The 13,734-nt window shown below is 39.9% G+C and overlaps 1 protein-coding gene across 1 annotated transcript in view; it reads left to right on the top strand.

Moving 5' to 3' along the window:
• LOC121447992 (vomeronasal type-2 receptor 116-like) overlaps positions 1 to 7,588 on the top strand; it is a 28,318-nt gene extending 20,730 nt beyond the window's left edge. Inside the window, exon 6 of the mRNA XM_041651489.1 lies at positions 6,684 to 7,588. Within this exon, the coding sequence (XP_041507423.1) occupies positions 6,684 to 7,588 (905 nt within the window). The remainder of the gene's footprint in view (positions 1 to 6,683) is intronic.
• Positions 7,589 to 13,734: the final 6,146 nt, after the last annotated feature.

Here is a 13,734-nt window from a genome sequence, read left to right on the forward strand (position 1 = left end):
TCTTACATAATAATTTAACCTATTTCTATTTATATGTAGAATATAAATACCATTATTATAAATATAAAGCCATATTTATATGGCCGTGGCTTACTGGGTAAGTTTTCAACCATCTGTCCCTAGCAGCATCTCCATGGCTTCTCTCTCCTTCTACTTCCTTTCTCCCAGCATTCTGCCTCGCTTTACCTGCCTACCTCTATTCCCTGCACAGGCCCAAAGCAGTCCTTCATTCATTATCCAATCAAAGCAACACATAAAGAAGGACCTTGCCAACCCTCTGGCCTCTATGCACTCAGACATACAAGATACACCAAAGTAATAAACAACATCTAATGAATTGGCTTTAAATGAAAAAAATCATAAGAGTAAATGGCATTTACTGTGCTATCACCCTTACTTGAGTATTCTTCTGTTATTGTCTTCATGGTGCTAGATCTGTATCTATTTCCCCCTTGAGTACGCTCTGGGTCTGTATCTCACAGAAAAGGAAGAAGGAAGGAGCTTGTCTGTTCACAAATTGATGGCATCAAGATGTCGGGCTTTTTTATGCTAAATATGTAGAGAGGATTCTACCCTCAGTGATAGAGTTACGGCTCCTCTTCTACATTTGTTTTCATTGTTATTTATTTGCTAGCTTGTTTTAAGTAAGCTCATAAGATGGTGGGTGTTTTTTCATTTATTTATTTCATACACCAACCATAGTTTCTCCTTCCTCCTCTTTTTTCAATCCCTTCTTTCCCCCACATCCACTCCTGTCTCCATTCAGATATGATAAGGCCTTCCATGGAAGCCAACAAAGCCTGGCATGCCAAGTTAAGGCAGAAACTAGACCTTTCCTTTTTTATTGGACAATCCATCCCACTACAGGGAATATGTTCCAAAAGGCCAGTTCATGTGCCAGGAATAGATCCTGGCTCCACTGCTAGGAATCCCATAAACAGACCAGCCTACACAACAGTTGGACACATGCAGAGTGCCTAGGAGAGTCCTATGCTAGCTCCCTAGGTGTTGGTACAGATTCCATGAACTCCCTTGAGCTCAGGTCAGTTATTTCAGTGGGTTTCCCTGTCATGATCTTTATCCTCCCCTGTTGACTGAGGTTTCTGTCCTGCCAAGTTCCCTCAGTCATTAATTCCCAAAGAAACACACAGACGTCTACATTAGTTATTAACCTATTGTCTCAGTATCTAATGCTCTTCTTATTAACTAATTCTTATAACTTATATTAACCCATTATTCTTGTCTATGTTAGCCATGTTTCTTAGTGCCTTTTTTCGGCCAGACAGTCACATCTTGCTTGCTCTGCACCATGTTACAACTGCAGACTGAGAATTCCTTCTTCCCTGAATTCTTGTTGCTGTGCCTCACCTACACTTCCTGCCTGGCTACTGGCCAATCAGTGTTTATTTAAAATAAAATTGACAGGGTACAGACCATTGACCCACAACACTTCCCTTGCTCATATAATCCCTCCTCCCTATCTTCACTTGGTTTCTGTACACTGCCATTTTGTCTCACTGACAGTCTCCTGCCACCAACCAACCCAGCTTGTGGGACATGGGTGCTGGAAGACCAGGTGGGATATGATTTGGTGGTGACAAACAGAAACAAACACAGAGGCGGTTTGAATCTGAGTGTTTTTATTGTATATATTTCAGTTAGTAAGTCTTGAATAGTTTCTTACATATTTTTGATTGTTTTTTTCTGGTTTTCTTAAGGGATTTGCTAATGTCTTCCAAATTTTTTATCTGTCTTTTCCTCCATTTTGTGAGGTAATGTCTCATTTCTGCTTTAAGAGTCTCAAACATTCCAATGAAGTTATTTTTTAGGTCCTTTTCTTCTGCTTCATCTGTCTTGCTGTTGAAGGGTCTCTGGATTTTACTGGCGTATTGTGCTTTATGGTGGTGCATGTGCCCTCACCTTGTCTACTCATCTTTTATTCTAAATAGTATGGTTTGGGCTGTCTGTGACTCTGGTCATTAATCTAGGTGCCAGTGGATCCAAGGCTCAGATGGTTGTTCCTTGTGGGACATTCATTACCATGGGTCTAGTTACCCCAATGGTCACTCCGTGTTCCTGGAGGTCACTCAGTGCTTCTGGGGTTATCCCCTCTCCCATGGATTTTGCTGTCTCAGGCTTGTTCTGGCTTAGGCTGACAACTCAGACCTGTTTCTGTAAATGTTCCTGGTCTGGATCTGCTTCTGCAAAGGACCCTGGCTCAGGGTTTGTCCTGCAAAGGTCTCTGGTTTCTGTCTACCCCTCCAGAGATTCCAGACTTGGGTGTGCCTGGACCCACAGAGGACCTGTCTCAGGCCTACTCCCTCAGAGATCCCAGACTCACACACAGACCTGCAGGGGTTCTGGGTCATGTCTACTCCCTGGAAGGTCCCAGATTTATGCCTGATTCTGCAGTGGTCTCTGGCTCTGCCCTACTTGGTCAGTGGTTGCTCCCCTGTACCTGCTCCTGTGGAGTTTGCCGTCTCAGCTCTGCTCTGACCCAGGTTGCTGGCTCAATTCTGCCTCTGCAAACATCCCTGGTCTAGATCAACTCCTCTACCAAGGCTGGGACACCATAAACTAAGATGAGCTTACTTAATTCTATTCCTGAAAATTTTTATACATGTCTCTCTTTTGCTAGTTCCACTCCCTGTATGCAGCTTTCCATGGCATGTATCTCACAGGTTGGGAATCTCAACATCCTATCATCTCAAAATACAAATGTGACTTCATCTTCACAGATTCACTCAATGAACTCTCACAAGATCTTCCCTGAGTTTCTGACTCTGGAAAGTGATGCATTGAAAAAGGGGTCACATGCAAACAGTAACTGTTTTTACAGTGTAACATGTTGTGTTTTCCCAGCTTGCCAAAGCTCTCAGTTCATCATCTCCCTGCAGTAGAATCTTCACCACAGCACTAGGTTTTCCAAATTCTTTCTGTAGCCACTTACTGCTATGAACTTTCCTCTTAGTTTATACTTTCCTAGTTTCCCATTAGTTTTGGTATGTTGTGGATTCATTTTCTTTGGATGCTAGGATGTCTTTAATTTCTTTCTATATTTTTTCCTTGACCCAGTGATGGTTCAGTTGGGAGCATTTCCATGAGTTTGTACATTTTTTTTTGGCTTGTATTGCTGCTGAACTCTAACTTTAACCCATACTTGTTCCATATAATACAAGGAGTTATTCAAATTTCTTTGTATCTGTTGAGATTCTATTCATGACCAAGTGTGTGTCAATTTTAGATAAGTTTCCATGAGGTGCTGAAAAAAAAGTACATTCTTTTGTGTTTTGGTAAAAATATTTCACAGTAGTCTCATAAGTCCCTTTGAGTCTGATGTGTGATTTAAGCTTTAGTAATGTTTCTTTTAAAATGTTGGCACTCTTGTATTTAGGGAATAGTTGTTCAGAATTAAGACTTCATCTTGATGGATTTTCCTGTGATGAATATAAACTGTTCTTCTCCATTTCTTGTCAGTAATTTTACTTTGAAGGTTCTTTTTATTTATTTTTTATTTTTTATTTTTTTTAGATATTAGGATAGTTTTACCACCTTGTTTCTTTGATTCATTTGATTGGAAATTTTGTTCCCAACCTTTTACTCTGAGGTAATGTCTGTCTTTGAGGTTGAGGTGTATTTCTTGTAACCCACAGAAGCATAGATTCTGGTTTCAAATCCATTCTGTTAGCCTATCTCTTTTTATTGGGAAATTGAGTTCATTGATACTATGAAGTGTTAATGATCACCAATAATTATTCTTGGTGGTTTTTCGGTCTTGGTGGTGTTAGTGTTTGAATTTCCCTTCTTTTGAGTTTTGCTGTTTTGAGTTATTTATTATCTGTGTTTTCATGGATTTAGCAAGCTTCCATGGGTTGGAATTTTTATTATAGCATTTCTGTATTGCTGGGTTTGTGGATGGGTATTGTTTAAATCTCATTTTGTCTTGAAATACATTGCTTTTTTTGTCTATGGTTATTGAGTGTTTTTCTGGGCATAGTATTCTGCACTAGCATCTGTGTTCCCTTATTGTCTGTAAAACATCAGTCCAGGACTTTCTAGCTTGTAGGGTCTCCTTTGAGAAGTCAGGTGTTATTCTGATAGATCTGCCTTTATATGTTTATTGGCCTTTTTCATCTGCAGCTCTTAAAATTCTTTCTTCATGGTTGTAGGATAAAAAGGCAGCTTTATCTCCATAACCACATTTTTCTGTTTTTAAATAAACATATGTAAGTCAGAAAAAAAATTCTTTCTTCATTCTGTTTGCTTAGTGTTTGATTATTATGGGGTGAGGGGACTGTTTTTTGGTCTAGCCAATTTGGTATTATGTAAGCTTCTAGTACCTTCATACACATGCCCTTCTTTAGGTTGGGATTTTTTTTTTATTTTGTTAAATATATTTTCTGTGTCTCTGAACTGAGATTCTTCTCCTTCTATCCTGATTATGCTTAGGGTAGGTCTTTTCATTGTGCCACAGATTTCCTGAATATTATGATTGGAATTGATTGTATTTAACATTTCCTTTGACTTATGAATCTATTTCCTCCATTGTATCTTTAACATCTGTGATTGTCTCTTCCGTCTCTTGTATTCTGTCCATAATGTTTGAATCAGTAGTTCCTGTTCACTTAGCCATATTTTTCATTTCCTGAATTCCATCAGTTTATGTTTTGTATATAGTTCTATTTCAATTTTCAAGTCTTGAACTGTTTCCTTTACCTATTTGACTGTTTGTTCTTAGCTTTATTTGTTTTTTTAAGGGATTTATTGATGTCTCCCAATACTTTCTTTATCCTTTTTTTGATTTCTTAAGGGAATTTTTTTATTTCCCCTTTAAGAGCCACTACCATTTTTCTAAAGTTATTTTGAAGACTGTTTTCTTACATTTCAGCTGTATTGGAATGCTCAGGTCTTACTGTTGAAGGAAATGCTGAGATCAATAGCATTTACATAATGCTCTTTCGCTTGTTGAATGTATTCTTGTGTTGGCATTTACTCATCTGTTTTTCTAACAGGTGTGGGTAATGGCAGTGCCTAAGTAGTCTGTTCTTCCATCTAGTATGGCTCCTGTCTATGCATGATCTTCAACTGCTGAGTTTGCACTTGTACTTATGCAGTCTTCTAAGGTTACATGGGATTACTGGCCAAGGAGAGAATATTCAGGTGCCTGCTTGCTGCCTGTGGCTGGGCCAGGACAGCAGAGGAATGGACTTCTGTCTTCCTAGAATTCTCCTGGTGTCATTGACCTTCCTTTACTTCCTGTCTGGTTGTCCCACCTATAATTCCTGCTTGGCTACTGGCCAATTGACATTTATTTAAAATATAATTGACAGAATACAAACCATTGTTTCACATCAAGGGTGGGGATGCAGCCTGGAGGCAGATCTCTCAACTGCTTGCCACTCATGGGAACTTCCATGTTGCTGCTTGTTATGAAACATACTGAGGAATAGAGCATCCTTACTACCAGATGAGGACACAGCTAAGGGCAAACTTATTTAATTTATTTCATTTTGTTTGCATTTTCCAACATCAAAATTATATTTATATAACCTTCCTTTCTCATTTCCCCCTCCTACTTACACCATATAAACCCAACTGACCTCATATTCACCATCTCTTTTGATACTTTACATGTAAGCACATAAAATTAGTGATTCTGGAAGGACTGTAGCCATCCCAAGCATGGCAGGTATATCTCTAACAAACCCTGTCCTTCTCTCACATTCCATTTGCCTTTCTATAAACCATTAGATTACTATGGTTGCTTGAATAAAATTTGCCCCCATGACATCATGGGAAGTGATCCTATTAGGTTATTTGGTCTCTTTGGAGAAGATATGGTATTATTGGATGAAGTGTTACACTGTGGAGGCAGAGTATGAGGTTTCACATATGCTTAAGAAACACACAGTGAGTCTGTTTACTTCCTGTTACCAATGGATAAAAACAGAATTCAAAGCCCCTTCTATAACTCCAGGTCCATCTGCATACAACCATATCCCAACATGATGATAATAAACTGAACTTATGACTATAGGACACCCAATTAAATGTTTTTCTTTAAAAGAGTTGCCATGGTCATCATTTCTCTTCAAAGCAATATGAAACCTAAGACAATGACATTCTCAAAGCTAGTCACCAAGATCTATTGCCTTAATCATCCACTTCCTCCACCTGAGATTGACTATCATTGTCCAGATATCAAAATGTGAGGTCAAGCTAACAAAAATCCTTCATGACTGTCCTAATTAACATGATAATCCAATTTAACACTTTATCCTAAAATCAGGGAACCCTTTTACCTTTATAAATTACCTGTTTCTACTCTAATCAGAGAAAGATTTGTCTTCTTGGCCCAAATATCCACTCCTTCTCTCCTTTGTTCTGTTCCCTTCTCCCTCATTCTCTATCTCCTGTCTTTCTACCAAAACCATCTTTCAATATAACATGACAAATGATGACATTAACACGCATTTAATAGAAAAAGTAGTGATTGTTTGGATTCATTCCATGAAGAGATAAGGAATGAGTATTGTGAAACGGAAGTATTGCTATGCAGCATTATCTTTCAATGTCCTCCTCAGCACAAGTGCAGATATTGCAATGCTCATTTCAACACATAATTATTAAAATGTAAAGAAAAATGCTCAGGATTCACTAATCATAGTTTTTTTCTCCATCAGATGTGGATCAGTGTGTAAAGTGTCCAGAGGACCAGTATGCCAATGCAGAACACATCCATTGCATTGACAAAACTGTGAGCTTTCTGGCCTATGAAGACCCCTTGGGGATGGCTCTGACCTTAATGGCCTTGTGCTTCACTGCCTTCACATCTGTGGTTCTTGGGATCTTCATAAAGCACCATGACACTCCACTTGTGAAGGCCAATAACCGGAATCTCAGCTACAGCTTGCTCGTCTCACTCATCTTTTGTTTCCTGTGTCCCTTGCTCTTTATTGGCCATCCCAATGCAGCTAAGTGCATCCTGCAGCAAATCACATTTGGAGTAGTATTCAGTGTGGCTGTTTCTACTGTGTTGGCCAAAACAGTGACTGTGCTTCTGGCTTTCAAAGTCACAATCCCCGGAAGAAGGATGAGGTTCTACCTGATTCCAAGGGCATCCGATTTCATCATTGTCATCTGTACCCTCATCCAAATTATTCTCTGTGCAATTTGGCTGAGAGTTTCTCCTCCATTTATTGAAATTGATGCCAAGAGTGAACACAGTCACATCATTATTGTATGTAGCAAGGGCTCAATGATTGCATTTCATTGTGTCTTGGGATACCATGGCTCCCTTGCATTAGGGAGCTTCATTGTGGCTTTCTTGGCCAGGAATCTCCCTGACACATTCAATGAAGCCAAGTTGCTGACATTCAGCATGCTGGTGTTCTGTAGTGTCTGGGTCACCTTTCTTCCTGTCTACCATAGCACCAAGGGCAAGGTCATGGTGGCTGTGGAGGTCTTCTCCATCTTGGTCTCTGGTGCAGGCTTGCTGGGGTGTATCTTTATCCCCAAGTGCTATATAATTTTGTTAAGACCAGAAAGAAATTCTCTTAAAAAGTTAAAGGAGAAAGCATCTTCCTGAACAACAATTTCCTAAATTGAAACTGCCAGCTGTAGTTTTGATATGAAACTACTTGTTATGATACAATAAAAGTTGTATGCATTAGCTAGTGACTCGAACTGTTTCTTCTAATGAAGGTGTCAAGAATTGACACACATACTACTTTTCTGAACGTAATTTCTTGTAATCTTCCGTTCATCCACTTAATTTACAAGATCTGCCTATTGGACATTGCTGCATTGTAGAAGACTTTTTCTTTCTTTTATATACAATCAGATTTAAAATAAACTAAAAGTCTATCTATTGATGTCTGAGTGAATATGTGTCTTTAACTGCCAGTGAGCATTGAGACTAAAGACTCACATGATCCATCCCTATACTTTCTCCTAAATTCACTATATCTCTATTTCCCTTCAAGAAAGTACAGGACTCCAAGAAACAACCACTCTACATGAAAAAAAAATGTACAGTGAAACAAGGAAAAAAGAACATCTTATTAAGTGTTTCTGAGCAATTTGAGTTTCCCTTTTGAGAATTCTCTGTTTAGTTCAGGACCCATTTAATATTGTAGTCTTTGTTTTTGATTTATAGTATCTTGAGTTCTCCATATATTTTGGATATTAGACGTCTGTCAGATGTGGAGTTGGTAAAAATATTTTCTCATTGTTGTAGGGAGAGGGATGCGTTAGGCTTTCTGGCAGTGTAGTAATATGGTGGCGGCAGGGCTGCGTCCCCAACACCCCGGCTGCCTGGCTAGCTTATGCCCGAAATAACAACACACAAACTGTATTCATTTAATTACTGCTTGGCCCATTTCTATCTAGCCTCTTCTAGGCTAATTCTCACATATTAATTTAGCCCATTTCTAATCATCTGTGTAGTGCCCCTAGGTGTGCTTACCGGGAAGATTCTAGCCTATATCCATCCGGGGTCGGAGCTTCTTCACGGGCGTCTGCCTGGGAGCTGGGAGCATGGTGTCTCTCTGAGGCATCTGCTCCTGAGAGGAGAGCTGTGGAGTCTGAGCTCACTTCCTCTTCCTCCCAGCGTTCTGTTCTGTTTACTCCTCCCACCTATCTTCTAACCAATGAGGGCCAAGCAGTTTCTTTTTATTTAACCAATGACCTTCCTCCATCAAGGCAGCACCAAGAAATCCATGTAGTAGCTGCAGAAGGTCTCTGAGTGAGCCTGCATGCTTCCTGGGCCGGTCCTTGTGGCACACGCTGGTAGGATTTGCTGAAGGAGCAGGACGACTTATGGCTAGTACAAGAAATGTCTTGTTCACAGTTTTATCATTTCATTTGTGTGACATGTTAATATTGCTAACGCCTCTTATGTGGTGAAACAGCTCAATGGTTACTTGCATAGCCCTTGAAATGTTACAATTAGCATATCAGATTGTTGATACCTGTGTTCCCTGTTTTAGCCAAAGCGTTGGTAGAATACCATAGCCCAAATCAGAGGCTGGGTCCAGTGGTGATTGGGGACCTGTTTTCTTCTATCTCCCTTTGCCTTGGGGCTCATTATCTTTCTCCCTTCTGTCCATCTTCCTTTCACTGCTCCCTTATCTCGGGCTGGCTGTTGACTGCCAGGCTTCTTGCTATGGGCATGTCCTATGCTCTCTCCACCTTCTTCTCTCATTCTTCCTGTCTTTGCCTTTTCAGCCGAGCCTTCTTTTATTTATTCTGTCTGCCCACCAGCCTTACCTATCTTTTCTCTACCTAGCAACTGGCTGCTCAGTTCTTTATTGGACCAATCAGATGCTGCAGACAGGCCATGTGAAACAAATGCAACACATCTTTTTATCGTTAAACAAACACAGCACAAACAAAAGTAACACATCTTACATAGCTGCAGCAATATTCTGCAGAATAACCAAATGTAACACATCTTTGTGTAGTTAAAATAATATTCAACAACATCTATTTATTAAATTTAGTATTGTTTCTATGGTAATTTATATTGCCTGGCAAATTCAAACCAGAAAACTTATAACATATATTCTCCAAGTAGAAGAAACAGTCTTCATCTCTCTTGAGGGGTTCATTCATAAAAGAGACAGTGACCTCAGGGGGCACTGGTCCATGTGATCTGATTTTCAAAACACTCAGCAAAACTGTGATTAATGAATTCAACTTCTGTGCATTCACCAATCTAAGTCATTTTATCAGAGCATCTAGAATGTACTGTGAAATCTGTTTTTTCTTGCTGGGCTCTGGGGAGCTTCAGTGTGCATTTCCTACCTAGGAATCAATCTGACAGATTCTAAAAGCAAAGTTCTTCACATTCAGCATACTGGAGTTCTGCAGGGTCTGGGTCACTTTTCCCCCTGCATACAATAGAACCAAGGACGGTGTCATGGTGACTGTGGTTTTGTCTCCGTCTTGACTTCTATCGCAGGGATATTGGGGTGCATCTTTTTTCCCAAGTGCATTCCAATTTTATTAAGACCAGAGAGAATCTCTCTTTAAAATATCAGGGAACATTCTTCCTAAACTCATATTTCATGAATTCTGTTGGATCCATAGTTGGTTCATAACCAACAAATATTGGATTCTATTGCAAGACCTATTTCTTTCAGAACAGCTCTCATGGTTTCCTCTCATGACTATTAATGATGTCTACACTATCTCCCCTAATTTGCCTCTCAGCCATTCCTCTCACAAGACCTAGCCAGTAGGTAATACTGCGGTGTGGAAGGAACCTTTCTGCTCGAAAATACAAAGTGCTCAAAATAAAGTCTTAGTTATTATTTTACTATCTGGGTGAAAGAATGGTTTTGATGGCAATAGAGTAGTGAGAGGAAAATACAGGATATTTGTGAGAGAGTGAACTCAGGTCTGCAGATGAAGATAAAACAACATTCTACCTTGCAGAGGATGTTAAGAGGATCTTCATGCATGCTAGGAGTTCTAAGAGTTGAACTTAGAAGAGAGAGGAGTGATTTGATACACAGGTGAAAAGAATATTATAGGAGCTAGATTGTTGTTTCAGCACTTGATACATGTGCTCTTCTTGCAGAAGACCTTATTCAATAAGCATCTACAACAAAATGCTCTTTTTATTGATTTTATTTATTGATCTCTACATTTTACTCTGCTCACCGTCCTTCTTTTCCCCTCCCATTTAACCATGTCCCATGTTCCCCACGCTCCCAATTTACTCAGGAGATCTTGTCTTTTTCTACTTCCCATGTAGGTTAGATCCATGTATGTCTCTCTTAGGGTTCTCATTGTTGTCCATGTTCTCTGGGATTGTGATTTGTAGGCTGGTTTTCTTTATTTTTAAAAAGCAGTTATGACGGACTGAAATCTCAAGGTCCAAATCAGGAGCAGATGGAGAGAGAGCACGAGCAAGGAACTCAGGACGGCGAGGGGTGCACCCACACACTGAGATAAATGGTGATGTTCTATCAGGAACTCACCAAGGCCAGCTGGCCCGGGTCTGAAAAAACATAGGCTAAAACCGGACTCGCTTTATTTTTAGCAGACAACGAGGACTACTGAGAACTCAAGAACAATGGCAATGGGTTTTTGATCCTACTGTACGTACTGGCTTTGGGGGAACCTAGGCAGTTTGGATGCTCACCTTAGTAGACCTGGATGGAGGTGGGTTGTCCTTCAACTTCCCACAGGGCAGGGAACCCTGATTGCTCTTTGGGCTGACGAGGGAGGGGGACTTGATCGGGAAAAGGGGAGGGAAATGGGAAGTGGTGGTGGGGAGGAGGCAGAAATATTTAATAATAAAAAACCACTTATGAGTGAGTACATGTGATAACTGTCTTTCTGGGTCTGGATTACCTCACTCAATATGATGTTTTCTAACTCCACCCATTTGAGTGCAAATTTCAAGATACAATTATTTTTTTCTGCTCTCTAGTACTCCATTGTGTAAATATAGCATATTTTCCTTATGCATTTATTAGTCGAGGGATATTTAGGTTATTTCCACATTCTGGCTATGACAAACAATGCTGCTATGAACATAGTTGAGCACATTTCCTTGTGGCACGATTGAGTATCCTTTGGATATATACTCAAAATGTTCGAAAGATTCTGAACTGTGATTCTGAGTTTCATTGTGATATTAAGGTATGGGAATTTCCACAATCTACAGGGGGACATGAGGTGTGAGAAGAGATGACTGAGGCTCTGTTCATGCATATGACATAAGACCCTACAACACTAAGTGTACTATATAGACACAGTTGAGATAGCTTAATGTTAAGAAGAGGGATTGGTCTCATAGAAGACCTAGGTATGATTTCAAGCACTTATATCATGGCTCACAACTTAGCAAAACTCAAGTTTTAGGAGATTACAACTGTAAAGGCACAAAGATTGCATATGGTGCACACATGTATATGCTAGCAACGCTGTCATATAAGTATAAATAAATATAGTGTAAGGCATGTCTGGGCATTTCAATAGTTATTTGAAAGGATTAACAACTATCAACAAAACTCCAGAGTGTGAAGTCTCAAGAAACCTAGATGTGTTTTTATTCTGTCAGTTGACTATTTTATTCAACTTTTTTTCAGACAATGTATGAGGTGAAAAGACAAATATAAAACAGTTGATGATTGTGAGAAAGACATCAATACACAGTTCCAGGCACAGCCTAGAACATTGGAAATATTTAAGGTAACATCTAAACATAAGTTTTAATATGCTCCCATAAAAAGCATGTCCTGTCTTGTCCCTACCTATATATCCAGAACTCATCCCAACAACGTCAGTTCATCACAGAGTCAGTGATTATGGACATGATACATGTTGATTGCTAGTTTTCAACAGGATCTAGAGAAGAGCAACAAAACTGAATTCCTCATTTCAGTTACTAAAGAATATCTATTACCCTCCACACAGAAGAATTTTCCTGTATTTGTCTCAAACTCTATGTAGTCCATATGTTCTAAATGGGAGAATCCAATGCCCACATTCATCGGTGCAATTTCCCACTGAAAATACATGTTCTCAAAAGAAGCTAAAAGGCGAAACCACAGGCCATTCTCACTAGGAACCCAGGTAGGTGAGTGAAGATCTGCACCTTCCCCTTTTCCCACAGACACATAACCTTAGGCTCACATTGAGCTTCGCTCGGGAACTGTACAGGGTCTCTTTTGAACTGCATAAAAACTCTGTGCAAGGGAGACTTGAGGCAGCATTCTTGCTGATAGGCTTGGCAAACCAAGTTGGGAGGAGGCAAACCTCTCCCATCAGTAGAGTGCCTTGCCAATGGTCAGTCCTTGAGAACACAGATGTGCACTGTAGTTCAAAGGCTCTGATTAGGTTGTGGTTTGTCTTCTGATGAGGTGTTTTTACATAGTATATTATAACAAGAGTTTTTCCCATAACACCGAGCTAGGGCATGGAGCTCTTGAAATTATTTGCAACCAAGTTTCTAGTCTATGAAACTATTTTCATGTATTATGGAAACCTAGCTTGAATCGTGATTTGAGTATTATAAAAAGAGCACTGGCTTTGCAATAAAGTATGCAGTTGTATCTCCTACTCTGCATCCCCTGTGTCCTGATTTCTGCGGCACTACCCAGGGTCATCCATAACCAATGAAGTTGGGGAAGGGTCTCCAAAAGGGAACATCTTCTTCAGCCTTCTCTAGCCCTTGTGCCACCTCCCAAGGGTCCCCAGGAATCTTTCCCTCCTAGCCACTCTACTTAGCTTTATCACAGTTTCAAAAGCCCAGAAGACATGCCTTGCTACCGAAAATGCTGCTGCTGCCAGGAAAGAAGGTAGACTATGTGTAGATCATTAACTCAGCACTATACCTCCTTATGAAAATACTCAGTTTTATCCGCTGTCTTATACCAGACCTCCTCTGATGTCTTCTCTTTACCTTGTATCCTCATTTCAAGAAGACTAAATGAACATATCCTGTTTGAACACTCTTCTTCCTTTCCTTGGAAACACTTCAGACTCCTAGCCTATCCATCCCCATTCCTAAGTGCCATGTCTACTGCCCAGAAACAAAATTTAACTGGAACCCTCACTATTCACACCAATCAGGTCAACAGAAAATTTCCTACCAGGTACCACACACCCATCACACTCTCCTAAAAGTCAGAGAAGAAACAGAAAGCAAGAAACAAAACAGCCACTAATCAAAGAAAAAAAAACAGACATCAGAACCTAAAAGTGCAATCTTCCTAA

This window comes from Microtus oregoni, unplaced genomic scaffold, assembly GCF_018167655.1.
Source record: "Microtus oregoni isolate MIOR12 unplaced genomic scaffold, Mior012 000005F_ref0000423, whole genome shotgun sequence".
NCBI lineage: Eukaryota > Metazoa > Chordata > Mammalia > Rodentia > Cricetidae > Microtus > Microtus oregoni.